The sequence below is a fragment of the Toxotes jaculatrix genome, chromosome 6 (assembly GCF_017976425.1).
Source record: "Toxotes jaculatrix isolate fToxJac2 chromosome 6, fToxJac2.pri, whole genome shotgun sequence".
Taxonomy (NCBI): domain Eukaryota; kingdom Metazoa; phylum Chordata; class Actinopteri; family Toxotidae; genus Toxotes; species Toxotes jaculatrix.
In genome coordinates, this window is record NC_054399.1 from 428,224 (window position 1) to 444,683 (window position 16,460).

Here is a 16,460-nt window from a genome sequence, read left to right on the forward strand (position 1 = left end):
CTGAGGTTTCACCAAATCACTTCAGTCTGATTTCAAATCTTATTTCACATTTAAACAGAAAAAAACAATGATTTTCATCATAAAACACACAGCAGACACATTGTTTAAGGCCTACTTTTATTTTGAAAGAATCGTTAAAATTAGTGTTTCAAGACCCATTTCTTGTGTGTGTTTTTGGGGAGTGGGGGTAAAACTTTTAAATAAATCCCATTTCTGACAGCCGTATGGTTTTCAGCTCGTATGTCTGATTGTAACTGGATCAGTTCGTGTCACAGCCACAGGAACAAAACATCTGAGATATTCATAAAAAAAAAAGCTGTTATATCATTTTCAGAACTGAAAACATTACGAGGTCAAAGCCGTAATTCTGTGAGAAAAACTGAGGAAAACACAAATATCAAAGTGTCGCCTGTGGCGGGACTTTTACATCAAAACAATAAGGAATTAGGAATAAAATTTAATCTTAATTTTACAAAAAAAAGTCCCAAAAAAATCACAATTACATGTGAAAATTATATTTTGTTAAACTGCATTTTCAAGACTGAGATTTTATCTCCTGAATGTTCAGGATTTCTTCTCCGAATGACAACATTTAAATAACATCACAGATGTTATCTCGAAATCTCTTTTTCTTTTGTGGCTCGAACTCAGAAAAACAGGAAACTGACCAGGACACGCTGAGAAAAACAGTCATTCAGCATTTTATGGTCCCGTAAAGCTGAAATAAGAATAACTGTATGAAACGTGGTGGCGTTGAAACTCCCTGAACTCTGATGGTTTAATAATAATTAGGTGACTTGCGTTTTTAGCCCTTCAGCGTTCACTGAGCACTGAAACCTCAGGAAGATTCTCTTTAGGAAACTGGACGTGAAACGGTTTTTTAAAGGTTAAATTTCGCAGACGTGAGGAACTCGTACCAAAAGACTGAGGACGTCGTTAAACCGCAGGTGTGAATTTAAAAAAGGACGAGTCGTAAGAAATAAAATTCAAAATAAATAAATAAGTTTAAAAAATTGAAATGTCTATTTTGGGCTGAAATAAAACATAAAAGGACAGTTAGGATTGATCTTAACGGTTTCAGTTGTTTCTATATTTTAAAAAAGAACTAAAAAAATAATAATAATACTAATGGAACGTTCTGATTGGATACTGATCATTGATATATTGATTTTCCCCCTGGAGTCAACATGCTGCTGCTCTGAAAGCAAAAGTTCTACAAGTCCAAGAAAGAAGCATCCAGTCAGAGAGCTACAGAGTCTGTTGCCGGGCAGATTACTGAGGAGAAACCAGGGTGAAACTTGATGGACAAATTCAGTTTGAATAAAATCACTTTCTGTAGCCGCAGATAAGAGCGTGGTTCACGATACATCAGCTGAGGCTCATGGGAAATGTAGTAAACAGAAGAACCATGAAAAGGCTCTAACAAGACTCAGACAGACCAGAATCATCATCATCATCAGTTCAGACAGAAACAACCAACCAACCTGTGATTCTCCTTCACTGCAAACAGGTGGCGCTTCAGAACTGATCTGAGATCTGTGGAACATGCTGTCGCCTTTAAACCTTCACTCCATAAAACTGATCAATAAGCTGATTAGAGATGGAGGCAACATGTGGTCCCTGGACCTCTTCATCTAAAGGTCTACGCGTGAACATGTTCTGTCTTCTGGATCAGACCCTTCAGCACACGAACCCGACGGAGTGAGGACCTGCACGTAAGAGGACAACCACAGAGACATTTTCCTTTCACCGACAAACGTGATAATGACCGCAGAGTTACGACACAGAGGCTGAGGGGACGTCTCGTCAACACGCAGTGAGGACTGCATACTTACTACAGTGTCTGTCAGAAAAACATCCTGTGATAAAAGTCTGCGTAGATACAAGATGAATGTAGAATAAATTCAGGGTAAATGCTTGGAGATAGAGTGTGATCACGAGGCAAAGATCACATAATCCAGATCACATACGTCTTCAAACTACAACATGTCTATTTCATACAGGGTCTTGTACTCATGAAGGTCCTGATCTGTCCATGGAGAAGACATAGAACTTCTGAACCTCAGGAATAAAAACTAAAGCTAAAACCTGTGCCAGTTACAGCTGAATGACAAAGACTCATCTCTATTCATCTCTGAGCTTTTCCTGAGTGAATCTGTGAAAAATGTTCTGTGCTCCTTGCTTAATTCTCAGGATCAATTCTCCAAAGAACCTTTTACGTGTTGTTTACCTGATGTGAGTAAACGTTCAGGAATCAGGTCAAATCTGGATGTTTCTGCTGTGAAACTGAATCAAACTGGGGCCCGGACGTTAAAATCCTGAAGGTTGTGGTCCAGCAGAGAGGAAGCGATGGGTAGTGACAGGAAGTGACAGGTAGGAAGCGTATGATGATGTCATACAGGTGAAGAAAACGTAAAGGAAATGGTTTCTCGTGCAACAGACTAGAATCTGGTTCAGATACTGACACTAACCCTTACACGGACTGAGAAAAACACGTTCTTTCATTGGTCTGGTCTAGCTGTAACCACGGCAGTGTCAAAAGTCTCCTCCTCCTCCTCCATTTGTTCAGAGGTGAGTCTCAGAACTCGACCTTGCAGGCGGGGAAGGTCTCCTCCTGCATGGCCACAGTGCTGTTGCTGCCCAGCACGGTGATGGACAGCTCCCTCTGCCTGTCGTGGGTCTCCTGGTACCACTCATGCATCGCCAGCGAGTCAAACGTTGGGATCAGGGTCACCTGAGGACAGGTCAGAGAAACAGACCAATCAGGGAACAGATCACAAGGAGGTAAAGCCACCAAACATCACTCAGCGTTCTCACCGACCTGGACGTTCGGCCAACTGCTCTTCCCTTGCAACAGGGAGTCCAGGATGCTCCTCATAGACACCTCCTTCACAGGATCGTCTCCACTGATGATGTAATACGAGGAGCGGAGGCGTCTGAAGAACTCCAAGTCCACGGTGGAAGAGGCCCTGCTGCACGGTAGGTAGGCCAGATCCACGTAGACCGAAGAACCCTCAGAACCTGTGACTTTGGAAGCTGGATACGAGAGAAGAATGAGATTACAGCTGGTTACCACAAAAACACTTCATCAGACGGCCACTAGATGGCGCTGCAGGACAAAACTGACTGCACTGACACTAATGTGAGAATTCAGTTTCTGAGAGAACCTACATTTATGCCATTGGGTCCTGTCTCCTGCCACTGACACGGACACCCTAAAACCAACAAACGTAGATTCTGCAGTGACAGCACTAATTGAGCTGAGCCTGAAGGTCCAGTCTGCACCACGGATGTAGTTTTACAAAATACCTCTCATCACAAGCTCCAACTTCTGGAAAAGCTCCATTTTCTCAAGTTTTGAGGTTCATGTTTGAGGTTCACTGTTTTTAAGCATCTTAACCAGAGCACTCTGAGTTGCACTCAGGGTCAACAGAGTTGACAAAGAAAATCCCAACCAAACTCAAGATCATGCTGGACACAATGGGGATCACCTGAAGCATCCAAGTGGGGACTCTCTCATGTAGCTAGACTGTCAGGAATGTCAGGAGAGTCTTCAGGTCAAGTCTACAAGGTGTCAGGGTTTACCAAAAACAATTTTACACCTGAGAGTAGTAAGATAAGATAAGATAAGAAATCCTTTATTAGTCCCTCAGTGGGGAAATTGCATTCAGCAACAGCAGGGGTACAGTACAGTAAGTAAATATAAGTAAGAGGCCAATATGGCTGGAACAAGATTAAATAGGCACTATTCCAATAACAGAATAACTAACAACTAAAACTAAGAAAGATCTGTAGTATAAGAAAGATCTGTAGTATCTGTAGTACTAGAGTAGTGTATGGGAAAGACCTGATGTGGCTGAAAATTTTGGAAACACCAAGTAAGTGGAACTTGTGGTAAGTATTTTGTGGCAAAAACCTAGCAGTTAGCACTTGCTCAAAGAATCAGTTGACCTGAAATGTCCTCTTGTGTATTTTGTGTCCTTTTGGGCATACAGCGTAAGTTCAGGGCGATGCCTACCTGAGGATGACAGTTTCGAAGTTCCAATTTTGGATCCACCCAGTGAAGTTCGGGATGACGGCTTTGTGTCGAGGCTGGAGGTCATCTTTAGTGATCCTGTGGAGCTGCCAGTCTTGAACTTCCCATTGTGGGCTGTGGTGCTACCGGAGGTGACCTTCTGCATTGTACCTGATGGTTTCTTGGTCTTGGCAGCTGAACTCTTCATACTCTTGCTTGATCCATTGGCCTCTGCGTCAGCCATGCAGGTTCCAGGCTGGGGCGGCAACGGGGGCAGATCCTTGACCGGGGCTGGTGGTGGGTCATGAGAGGAAAGCTGCCCTGCCCTGTGGGCATATGGCAGACCAGGATGCTCTTGCGGATGATTGGGCAAAAAGAGGTTACTGGAATCATCATCAGAGTCAATGTCTGCAGTGATGGAAGGGCAGTCCTCTGTACCAGGGGGGATATCAGAGTCTGTGGCTGTTGGGAAAGACTCACTAACTGATGTGGGTGGTGTTTCCTGGCTGTCGGCTGAAGGGCATTCACTGCTGCTCTGACCCTGGGAGAGGTTGTTGTTGTCTGAGATGTTTGGTGAGACACCGGTTGCAAGACCAGGGCTGACATGCTGCTGATGATTCTCTGGGGACTTGGGGTGCTGGAACTCACAAGGTGATACCAGACACAGATCAACATCGTGTGGAACATCTGAGGTCACTTCTGACATTCCATGAATGTGCTCCTCTGATCCATTTCCACAAAGCCCATTATGGGATGTCCTCAGGGGCAGGGCCCTCCCTGTGTTGAGGTCAGAGTCACTAACATGTCCGTTGGAATAGACTCTGTCTCCCATGGGTCCTTTGGGTGACATTGCTGTAGGTGGCACCACTTGCTCTAAAGAAACCGACAGGGATTCATCAACTTCCGTAGAGTGAGGCGAGCCGACTTCAGCGGGCATGGAGGTCATTGTGGGAGATGAGTCTGGCATCATGTCCTTGAAAGGACTGAGAGTGAGAAGGCTGGACTGTTTATCCTGAGAGGATGTGGAGTTTTCCAGGCCCTCCCTCAGCGAGCTCAGGTCAGAGGTCCTACAAGAACCTCCCTGGTTGTAATCCTCGAAACCCAGACTGGACCCTCTCGCCCCAAGGCTACTGTCCTCACCCAAACATCGAATGTCCTCTTCAGGAGACTGATGGAAAGGGGTATGTCCTGCACTGTTTGGGGCTGAATCTGCAGGAGAGACTAGCTCCAGCATTTTCTCCTCTGAACTTGCACAGAAGTCGTCTGCCCCATTTTTCAGGGATCCAATGACCGGCTGGTAAGCAGTCGGAGTAAGATCAAAGTTAACGCTGAGATCACTTTTTGGTGTTTTGGCGAGAGGTGAAGAGGCAGCGGTCATCTCCTGGTTCATGTCCATACAGCGAAACACTTCGGGACTGTCTGCCAGTGAGGTCTGGTTCCCATTGGCCTTCAATGTGCCCGAATGCATGACCACCATGGCCTTTTGACCACCGTTTCCATTGTAATCTTCCAGTCGAAGTCTTTCAAATTCAGCAGTCATGTCCTCAGGAGTTGAAACCTTGGAGTGATCAGCATCTTTCTGGTTTTCCTGCTCCCTTGAACCTCGCTTACCCTTTGTCCCTTTGTCCAAAGTGTCTTTCTTTAGAGTCCCACTCTTGCCCAGAGCTTTCTTTTGTTCTGCACTCGCCATTGATGCTGCGCTTGACGCTCCACTTGTTTTCTTTGTTTCTTTAACAGCTGGTTTTGTCATTTTCTTCTCCTCTGTCTTTACGTCCCTCTTGCTGTCTTTTTTTGGTTCAGGTTTAACATCTTTCTTTGGTTTTGTAGTTTCCTTCTTTACAGCCTCTTTCTTTTTCTCTGCACCCTCGTCACTCTTTACGGCAGCTGGAGTCTTTTCGTCCTTCTTTTGCACTTCTTTTTTCTCTTCTTTTGGCACATCTTTCTTTGGAACGGGTTTTTCAGCTGGTTTCTGTGACTTTGATTTAACATCTGCATCCTTTAATTTGAGCTTTTCCTCCCCATCTTTCTTGTCTTTAGATGCAGAGTCACCTGTTGGCTTTGGCTTCGTTTTCACCTCCTGTTTTTTGACATCTACTCGTCCCAGCTTGTCTTTCTGCAAGGCACTGGCGGGTCTGAAGTCCTTAGAATGGGACTTAAGGCTTTCCCGGCTCTCTGCTCGTTTTGGTGGTTTCTCAGTTTTGGGCGTTTCTAGGTCCTTCAAACACACTGACGGGTGTTTGAGGAAATCTAGATGCTTGAGTTTTTCAAGTCCATCCAGAATTTTGGTCTGTGGCGTGCACCCTGGGAAAAGGACACGGATGATCTTCTCCTGAGGGCTGGATGGATGCCAGACCAACAAAGCACAAATGGAAACAAGGCATGGTAGTGGAAGATTTGAGCCTTTCACATTTGATCCATCGTTGGGCCAAATCTGCATTAAAGCTTCAAGTTCTTTACTTCCATTGACTGGATTCAGTGTGTACATCTCCAGACGGCCGACTCCCATCTTCTGAAACAAGATAAGTGGTTCTATAATGGGTCCGTTAAACCTGCTGAGAGGTCCAGGTTTGATTGCCAGTCTTTCTAAATGCTGCAGAGTGAGTGCCGCCTGGTCACAGCTCCGCAACTCACTGGGATCTCCCTGAATGGACTTCAGTCTGTCAGGAACGTTGAGGAAAACAACGCCGATCTCAGGAGAGATTAGGTTTTTCATCCATTCCTCTTCAGTCTGAGATGCGGAGGACTCATCTTCCTGCTCGGCCACTTTCCTCAGCAGCAAACTGTTCAGCCCAGGGAGATTGTCCACACCGATGTGAGTCAGAAGTACAGAGTCAATTCGGTCCAGGTGTCGAACCAGCTTCCAGAAGCACGAGCGGGGGTCGGAGCCGCCATTGACCAGGACGTTAAAACCGTTAACAGCAAAGAAGGCAGAGTCCCCCCTCCCACCGGGGAAGATGTAGCAGCAGGGCCGAGAGAGTTTCAGGAACCCCACGGTGCTTGGTGGCTCAAGGAGGTCAAAAGGCGACTCGGGCTCCAGCGACTCAGAGAGGTACTCTGTGAACTCCTGTAGACCCTCCATTTCTGGGAGGACAGTGGTGGGGTTGATCTGGATGTTCATGAAGTCTTGAAGTTTGTGTTTCTCCAGCACAGAGTCCTTCCAAAGACCGTAGTTTGGACAGCTCAGGGTGAGGCTGGCCTTCCCTGCCAGGTTTGCTGAGCTCAACAACTCTCCAACCTATTAAAACACAAAAACTTTTTCGTGAATAATAATGACAAAAATTCTTATTTTGAATATTAAGTATTAAAAGCTGTGCATGCACCACATCAAATTCAGCCCCGTCTGAAACAGACCCGACAGCCTGACAGGTTGGTTCCTACCTCCTCATCAGCAAAAATGCGGATGAAGTCATTGAGACCGAAACAGCCTTTCTGTAACACGATGTCTCCGGTCTCTTCGACGCACTGACCCGCCAGAACCAGCAGCTTCTGTCGAGACGGGTCACAGACCAGTCGCCGGATCTGAACCAACAGGAAGAACTTGTATGGGTTATAACACTCGAGTTATTTCACAGAAGCTCTGCAGGATTTACATGACATGGAACAGAAGGAAAAAAGAGTGTTACACAATTCCGGTCTCACCTCGGAGCAGACAAAGTCGTAGGCCGGATTCACCACAACCTGAGTGTCCAGGACGTCTCCGCTGTGCTGCAGAGTCCTCTGACCTGCAGGAACAAAGCCCATCAGCTGCTCAGAAACCAGATCAACAACCAATCAAACCAAGAGACATGACAGCAGCTAAGTAATGCAAGTAATTCTGTATGTGTCAGTATGTACGACATTTTGGTCACTGTGAGGACACCTCTGCACTGTGGGAACACCTCTGCACCATCAGGACATTGTGATCACTCCTCACTACTTCTAAGAACAGTCTGAACGCTCAGACTTGGTGTTAAAGTTCAGGTTAGGATCAGGTTCAGTTTGGGGGTTGGGAATGCACTTTGTCGGTGGGGTCCTCACAAGTATAGGAAAACAAATATTAGTGTTCCCACGTGTTAAATGTGCCCTTGTGTTTCAGTGTGTGTGTGTGTGTGTGTGTGTGTGTGTGTCTGCAGGCTGTTCAGCAGAGGCTCAGCTGACTGTGTTTATAGGTTTGAATCAAACAAACAAACCGTCTGTTAACAGATAAACAGTTTTAAAATAACTTCACAGTCAGAGGGAAAAAAGACGTCGTCCCTCAGTGGGACGTTGAGCTGTGACCTCGGTGACGTTTCTCATCTGTTTCATCAAAATCACTAAAATCTTTCCCTACTCCATTACTCACAGTGATTCATAATGTCAACACAAAGGTGATAAAAAAAAGTGAAACACATGGAAAATGCAAAGCAGGAGTGGAGGACTTTACTAGAGATTCAGTTACAGTCAGAGCTCCACGTACACGATGTTTCAGAGAAGTTTTCTCACTAAACTGGAAAATCTGAGCTGGGAGTGACAGGAGGCACCGTGCACAAAAACTCAGAGCTAGCCCCAAAACCTGGTCCAAATACATGGACCTTTATCGGAATGAACCACAACAACAGGAACTAAAACAAAGCTGTGTGAAATCTGCAGCACAGCGTCGCCTGTCTGTAAACAAACAAACAAACAAACACCTCTCACCTCTGACGTCTTCCGACAGGAAGGCAGAGTGTCTCGACACGAAGAGTTTCAGCTGCTGGTCCAGGACGGAGACATCCAGATCTACAGGCCAACATCGCACACCTGCACAACACACACACACACGCACACACACACACAGAATAAAACACTAATTATATATTATACAGTTCAGTTTGTTACATGAGACATAAAAACGAACGCTGATGAAGATGAAAGTTCACACTCAGTTCACACTCCGTCGCTGAACAAATCTGAGGAAGCTGATTAAACAGAGATGGTCGATCATCGGAAAAATAATCGGTCACTTTGATAATCAAACACTGATTAAAGTCAGTTTTCAGAAACAAAGATTTCCCATTTGTCTCTGGTTTATGTCTCAGTGACTGAATCGGTCACGTTGATGATGATGAACAGATTTTACACACTGTTGACTGTAAATATTTAGGATGAGCTGCAGGAGCTTATTGTTCTTTGTACTGGTTCAATGTGTCTCATCTCTCAGATCATGTGTGTTCAGCTTCCCTCAGGCTGTCCCAGTCAGATCATCAGACTGTGACTGCAGAGAATCCATCAGCTGAGGAAACTCAGCGTCTCACAGTCCGGTCACAGTAACTGAGATCAGCTGAGTCACGGCCGAGACGGAGCGACTCACACAGGGCAGAGCCAATCAGCTCTGACCGCCGCCTCTGCTCACGTCTGAGGTCAGCGCCCGACCGTTCACGTCTCACCTGAAGAGATGGGCGTAAACCTTGTTTGAATGGCGCAGCCGTGATTGGAGCAGCTGCTCGAGAAGGAAATATCAGCGGACGGAAAGCCAGTCCAAAATGGAGGAAGCTGTTGTGGTTTAATTGAAGCTGCTGTGACAGGCTATGAAACAGAGACGTGTCACTTCCTGGTCTTTAATATGTTGAACGAAACTCTGTCCCTCATGGTTTCCTACTGTCACTGTCACGTTAACTAAACAGGAAGATGATGATATTTAGTAACACTACTTCCTCTTCTGTCTTTAAGCAGGCCAGAAAACCAGACAGCTGTTTGTTGTCTGAAATCTGACAACAAACAGGCTGAAACCAGGCTGTAAACAGGCTGTAAACAAGCAGAAAACCAGCCAGAAACACTGGCTGTTGGAGAAACAGCGCGGTCTGAGCACGCGGCTCAGCAGTAAAAAGACTCTAAAATTGTCTGTTGGGATCAAAATTCAATTAAAAAAAATAAATCAATGATCTGAAAAAAGATTTCGTGTTCATATCCCTGACAATGAGCGGAGAGCTGCAAACAGCCCTCAGACTTTGAGGAAAACAGAATGTTCACAGATAAAATGTGAACAAATTAAATCATAAAACCTGAGTCTCCGTCCTGTTTTCTCCAAACTCCGTTTTCATCACTCGCGACCTTTAGGAAACTCTCTGACTTTTAACATGAACACACTCCTCTTCAGTCTGGATCAAACTCTGATGAGCTTCAAGATGAGTCCATCTATCGGTTCATCGATCACTCCTATGATTGATTAATCAGTTATAGAACAAAAGCACCAACCGTCCCGTCACAGGGATTCACTGCTGTCACAACTTTACACACTTCAAGATCACGAAGACGAAGAACGAAGCTGATCTGATCCCTCCACTGGACTCTACTGGATTCTGCTGGACTCCTAGAATGACCACGTGACGAACACCTGGTTAAATACAGGTAAGGCACACAGGTAAAGGCTCAGTCTGAAAACTAACCAAAGAGGAAGTGAACCCGGTGCAGTAAAGGTCAAGCCGCTGCCTTAGTCAGGTTTCTGATTCTGAAAGGTAACCTACGTTACAGAAACTAATAAATAAAAAACATCCGGGTAGGTATTTTCAAAATAAAGGCCCCCTCAGAGGGGGAACAAAGCTCAAACTTCTGACAATACAGAGAAGTGACTTAATTTGAAATAACACAGCAGTTTTAGTCAAACAGTCGTTGAACTCTGGCAGAAAACGGACGGAAGGTTTCTGTGAATTAACTCTTTAGACAACGACAACAACAACAACGTTTACAGCCTTTTCACGCCAAACACCAGCTGACGGCGGGTCCGGGGAGCTGACCCGGACTGGGTTTAGGCCACATTGTGCCCTGAGCGGGACAGGATGTCCGGACACCCCGCAGGGCGCAGGACGCCAATAAAACCGATTCTCGCTGAAAGTGCGTGTCTCCGCCGTGTGTATCGTCGTTTTCCTGCCCTGCCGTTCAGTCAGAGATGTTTTAATTAAACAAATATGAAGCGGAAAGAGGAAACTAGCCGCCGTGAAGCGGCTAAGCTAGCCTGCTAACAGTCAGCTCTTTGGTCGCCCGATTCATCGCGGGAAGTGATCTTAAATGTGCTTTTAAATGTTCTGGTGGTACCGTGAGCCCGGGACGTGAAGAGGTGTTGGACCCCGGAGTGAAACCTGCCGGACGAACCGAGCTATCCTAACTTTTTATAACTACTGGACAAAACACCAGCAGCGACGTCAGCTGCTCTTCACGGGTTTTATTGTGAAAGGCCCCGCGGACTTCCCGGCCTGTGGACCGCGACGGCAGCAGCTCGGTGTCCGGTCTCGCGGCTCCGGTGCCGGTAATCTCACGCATAACTCACCTGAATCTATCTGCCGCAGCAGCCGCTCCAGCAAACCGGCGGGCCGCAACGCTCCCACCACCACCAGCACCGAGTAATCCGCCGCAGGCCGGGAGGAGCCGGGAGAAGAACCGGGACCGCCGCCCCGTTCCGCCGCCGCCATGATCATGGACGGTCAGCTGGTGACGTCACCAGTACACTCACACGGGTCTCGCCCCCTCCGGTCAGAGGCGCGTTTACGTGACCACGTGACAACTGGCACATGAAAAGGCCAATCAGAGAGGTGGACTGGGCAGCCCGGATGGCCAATCAGAAGAGAGAGGGGCGTTCAAGTGCTGCTGAGGAGAAACCAGCACCGACACAGTGTTTAAATCCTGAGCTGAATATGGATCTGAAACACTTTTATTCTTTTAGATAAATATAGATAATCAGAGTTTATCAAATAAACTTTCTAAAATAAGTGTTCCCGATATTAAAAATAGTTTAACTTAAAACACACGCTTGGTATAAAAATGAAGGAAATTAATTACATCATGTACCTCATGTTTTTGTTTCTTTTTTCATGATTGATGGTTTGTTAAAACAAGACAAATAAGTGTGTCAGCGTGTGCTTTGCTAAATTTTGAGCAATTTGTGTATTTTTTTCCCCTTATTTATAGACCAACATTTTACAGACCAAACCATTAATAGACACATCGAGAAACACATTAGCAGACTGATAATGATTGATTGATAATGAAACTACTTGTTAACTGCAGCCCTAAAAACTGTACTTACTGGCAAATCATTAAATAAGTTCAGAAAATAAACACAAGGCTTTTTGTTAATTAGAAAAAGTTTTGATTCAATTAGATGAAAATTAAATACACATGTAAAAGCTTTAGAACACTGACCACGCTTGTAGTGTCATTTTTATGTATAAATAAACAAAAATTATACTTGTCATTGTTCCTCGACTTCCCACAGTTCGGTGAGCACTTGAACGCTGCACAGAGCATCAGCTGCTTTCGTGTCCTCCAACATGGCGGCCCCCGTGTCAGGAAGGTGTGCGTTCTTCGTGGAGAAGAAAAACCGTTTCTGTAAAATGATCGTCGGAAGAGGGAAAATGTTCTGTGGAGAACATGCGACCATGGTGAGTTCACGGACACGAGCTGAGGTCATGTACGCAGACAGCATGATAACAGGACATGACGAGCGGACAGAGGAGAGTGATGTCAGCTCGGATTGAACCTGATTTATCTTCAATCACTTTTACTATTTAGACAAAAACGTGCTTCAGTTTCAGCTCTCACCTGTCAGCAGGTGGCGCTGCGTCACCTGCAGGAGGCAGGTGAGACTGAACAACAGCAACAATAACGTAAAGATAAAGAGGAAGAAGAATCTTGTCATTGCACAGGTTGTTTTGTCTCTATGAGATGCTCTAAAACAGAAAGTAGAAATATATTCTAAATCAGAGGCGCTGCGTCAGCAAGTCTGAGACTTTACACCATGGATCCGGTTTGTGTCAGATGTTTATCCTCAGCTCAGTGACACACACACAGACACACACACACAAATTAAATAATGGGACTGGAGTCATGGTTCGAGGTCCAGGTGACTCTCAGGTAGACCTGGGCTCTCAGGTGTCGCCTAAGACTGATTCTCTCCTCCCTCATACTCACACACCTGTGCACCTGCTTAGAACAGGTGAGCTATGACATCATGTGCCACCTGTTTCCTGTTTTCAGGAGGAGGGGGAGAGCAGCAGCAGCGGGAGGAGGATCGTCTGTCCTCTGGACCCCAAACAGTCAGTCATCGATCAATCAATCAGTTATCAATCAGATTATTGATCTGAAGCTCTCTGATGAATAACGATGTGTAAATTAAACGTTTCCTTTAAGTTTTTTAATGAGAAAATGTTTGACGTGTGTGTGTGTGTGTGTGTGTGTGTGTGTGTGTGTGTGTGTGTGTGTGGGGACCTCCAGCACCGTGAGCGAAGACAAACTGGACAAACACCTGAAGAAGTGTAACTCCAGAGACAAAGACAAACCCGTGAGACAAACCTCCACTCTCCGTGCTCAGTTTATCGTTGCTCGGTTTCCCGGAGTCTGAGTTTGCATGTTCCGTGTTCTCCAGGTTTATTACGTCGAGAACGTGAACGCGGGACCGGCCGACGGAGACGAGCCCGTGCAGCAGGTAAAGTCTGATCTGATGCTCTGATTCGTTCGCAGCGTCTCGAGCTCTGTGAGCCGCAGACTGAATTCTGACCCTGATGGTTCTGTTCAGGTGAGTCTGAGCGAGCAGAGCCGGACCGAGGTCGAATCTCTGCTGGACAAACTGAGGACGGCAGTCAGAGGTGAGCCGCTGCGTCTCACCGTCTTCCTCCCCCTCACCGCCCCCCGTGTCCCAGCCGCTCTGTGGGAAGATGCTTATTTATCACAGGAAACAGTTCCGCTGCAGGATCCAGTCACACTGTGATGGTGATACACTCTCAGTGGCCACTTTATTAGGTACACCCGAGGATCTGAATGTTCAGGTGTTAACATACATCTGTGTTCGTCACTGAGGTCGCAGGTAAAGGTGCCGTCGAGCTGAACTCCCTTATTATCTGGAGGGAATTTATGGACGAGCTGTTCGATTATATCACGTGCGATGTTACTTCCAGGATGGTCGACTGTAATTCCCTGTTATCAGGATGTCTGATCCACAATGCTGCAGCCAGAGTACTGACTGGAATGAGCAACAGAGATCATATTACTCCTGTATCAGCTTCTCTTCAGTGGCTCCCTGTAAAACCTTCAGTGTCCAGGCCCCTTCATACCTCGCAGAGCTGATAGCACCATGTTACCCCCACAGGCTGCTGCGTTCCCAGACTCTCTGACAGCAGAACGTGAGGCCGAGCCTTCAGCGATCAGGCTCAGCTGTCAGGCTCCTCTCCTGTGGAACCAGTCTGGGCTCAGGAAGCAGACTTACTCTCTGATTTTAAATCAGGATTCAAACCTTCTGTCTGACAAAGCTTAGAATCAGTTGTAGTTCCAGGTTTAGTTATTCTGATTAAACCTGTAGTTACTCACAGTTATTTCTACAGACTCTGTCACAGTTCAGGATAAAGCCCAGAGTAGGACTGGCTCTTAGTGATGCTGCTATAGGCCGAGGCTGCTGGGAGACTTCCCATGATCCTCTGCTCAGCTCTCCTCTCCTCTCCTCAGACCCACTCTCACATTTATCAGCCTTTAAATGTAAACACTGTTGTTATAGGACTGCAGTGTGACGTGGAGGACAGCGTTCTGTCTCACCCCGTCCTCCAGGAGGAACTCAGCAACCCAAAGAATGGCAGCTCCGCCCACAAACACCTGAAACAGCAGGTACAGAAACACCTGAGTATAACTGACACGCTTAGACCTGAACGCACATACAAACACGCATGACACACCTGATAATATTTACATGACATGTAAGACAATAGTTCAGTGAATCTGAATGAAATGTAAAATTCTTACCTGTCAGGTGTGTCCAGTCCTCTATCCTAGGTCATCTGGAGCAGCTGGGGCTGCTGGGAGGTGGGCGGTGCTTTGTGGAGTTCGGAGCGGGTCGAGGGAAACTGTCTCACTGGATCCACGAGGCCCTGAAGACCCGCGAAGATCTTCAGCTGCTGCTGGTGGAGCGCTGCAGCACCCGCTTCAAGGCACGGAGAAACCTTCGAACCCCAGACCATCGACTGCCCCTGACTCAAAGTAACCCCTCACCTGCTCTCTGTGTTGCTCCAGGTGGACGGGAAACATCGGGATGCTGGAGCTGAGTTTGAGAGGCTGCAGGTTGACATTCAACATCTGGATTTAAGTAAGAGACAAACATCTGGAGCTGTTCTGAACTCTGATATTCATGGTTTTTAATCCTCTGATCTGACCCTGTGGATGTTTCCAGGTAAAGTTCCTCTGCTCAGACAGAAGAAGCTCCCATTGGTCGGTGTCGGGAAACACCTGTGCGGTGCTGCGACAGGTGAGACACAGTCTGCCTCAAACTTATTTCCTCCAGACCTGACCTGTGAGTCTAAGACCCGATCAGCATTTGGACGGTGCTGATGAGGGACGGTGCAAGTAAAAGCTCCAGGTGCTGAGGTTACCTACAGTAAGTTACCTGCTGCTGTCACAGGTGCAGGTGAGCAGCTGAACATTCGTCGGTTTCTGTCCTCAGATCTGACTCTGCGCTGTTTGTTGGAAACACCGGGACTCAGAGAGGAGACGGAACCACCACCGAAACGCCCCAAAACCTCAGACCTGGCTGCTGAGCCCGACCCCGGTCCGGCCTCTGACCCCGGTGCTGACCCCGGCCCTGTCCTCAGCCCCGTCCTCGGCCTGGCGGTGGCGCTGTGCTGTCACCATTGCTGCGTGTGGCATCACTACGTGGGTCAGGAGTTCTTCCGGCAGCGAGGACTCGGAGCTGTAGAGTTCTCAGCTTTTTGTCGGATGTCCAGCTGGGCCACATGTGGACTGAGACCGAGCAACCAGGACCATCCACCGCAGAATCTGACCAATCAGAGGAGAGACGACGAAGAGCACGAAGCAGCGGAGGAGACGGATGCCGCGAGCAGGTGATTATTCGAACTCTGACGTCATCGCTACAGAGTGGCACGACACAACACAGCGCGTGAAACAGCGCTATGACAACACCATCAAACTTTCCTCCCTGTGTCTCTGCAGCTTCCTGTCGGCAGGTGAACGAGAGCAGCTCGGTCGTCTCTGTAAACTTCTCATCGACAGCGGCAGACTTCACTTCCTCCGCAGCAAAGGATTCAACGGCAAACTGACTCGATACGTGGGCGCTCAGGTGACTCTGGAGAACGTCTTACTGACCGCGGTGCCCTGCGCCACGTCCTGCGCCACCGTCCCCTCCTGAAGGTCAAACCCTCGTCAGTTGACAGATGAAACGATTCATAGACCGACATGAACGTTTTCTGTTGATATTTTATTGATCACGTGACTTCGCCTGTCACCTGCTGTCCACTCTGAGACTTTATTGTTTGATTGATTGAAATGATGAAAACGTGTTTGGTAAAAGCAGCGTCATATTAAAGCAGTTTGTGTTTCTCATCTCTTCCGTCTGTTGATCGGCTGCGTTTAAATGTTTATTTAGGAACGAGTCCAGACTTCGTCCAGCTCAGCGTCTCTGAGAATAATAAACTAAATAACTACAAAAACAAAAAATCCAGCACAGCATCACAGCTCG

At 46.9% G+C, this 16,460-nt stretch overlaps 2 protein-coding genes across 3 annotated transcripts; one reads left to right on the plus strand and one right to left on the minus strand.

The window, feature by feature from the left end:
* Nucleotides 1-106: 106 nt before the first annotated feature.
* map1sa (microtubule-associated protein 1Sa) lies at nt 107-12,331 on the minus strand. Of its 2 annotated transcripts, none has more exons than XM_041041298.1 (7): nt 12,195-12,331; nt 8,672-8,773; nt 7,655-7,737; nt 7,394-7,534; nt 4,019-7,250; nt 2,822-3,036; nt 107-2,734 (listed from the first exon to the last, which is right to left on the minus strand). In XM_041041298.1, exons 1-7 carry the CDS (start codon nt 12,199-12,201, stop codon nt 2,579-2,581), a joined length of 3,936 nt encoding a protein of 1,311 aa, XP_040897232.1. In that variant the 5' UTR covers nt 12,202-12,331; the 3' UTR covers nt 107-2,578. The 2 variants fall into 2 exon arrangements, with proteins under 2 accessions (XP_040897232.1, XP_040897231.1); XM_041041297.1 differs by lacking the exon at nt 12,195-12,331 and adding an exon at nt 11,277-11,424.
* trmt13 (tRNA methyltransferase 13 homolog) lies at nt 12,272-16,324 on the plus strand. The gene is made up of 11 exons (XM_041041300.1): nt 12,272-12,387; nt 12,983-13,041; nt 13,220-13,286; nt 13,371-13,430; nt 13,521-13,590; nt 14,493-14,599; nt 14,752-14,919; nt 15,002-15,074; nt 15,159-15,233; nt 15,429-15,825; nt 15,935-16,324. The coding sequence occupies exons 1-11, from the start codon at nt 12,277-12,279 to the stop codon at nt 16,128-16,130; spliced, it is 1,383 nt and encodes a 460-aa protein (XP_040897234.1). The 5' UTR covers nt 12,272-12,276; the 3' UTR covers nt 16,131-16,324.
* The last annotated feature ends 136 nt before the right edge of the window (nt 16,325-16,460 follow it).

Excerpts from the sequence above, each read along its gene's own strand:
- map1sa (XM_041041297.1), bottom strand. The coding sequence starts at position 11,424 with ATGATCATGGCGGCGGCGGAACGGGGCGGCGGTCCCGGTTCTTCTCCC. Across the intron at positions 8,774-11,276 it reads GCTGCGGCAGATAGATTCAG|GTGTGCGATGTTGGCCTGTA; the intron begins GTGAGTTATGCG and ends TGTGTTGTGCAG. Across the intron at positions 7,535-7,654 it reads ACGACTTTGTCTGCTCCGAG|ATCCGGCGACTGGTCTGTGA; the intron begins GTGAGACCGGAA and ends CTGTTGGTTCAG.
- trmt13 (XM_041041300.1), top strand. The coding sequence starts at position 12,277 with ATGGCGGCCCCCGTGTCAGGAAGGTGTGCGTTCTTCGTGGAGAAGAAA. Across the intron at positions 14,600-14,751 it reads ACAAACACCTGAAACAGCAG|TCCTCTATCCTAGGTCATCT; the intron begins GTACAGAAACAC and ends AGGTGTGTCCAG. Across the intron at positions 15,075-15,158 it reads CATTCAACATCTGGATTTAA|GTAAAGTTCCTCTGCTCAGA; the intron begins GTAAGAGACAAA and ends GGATGTTTCCAG.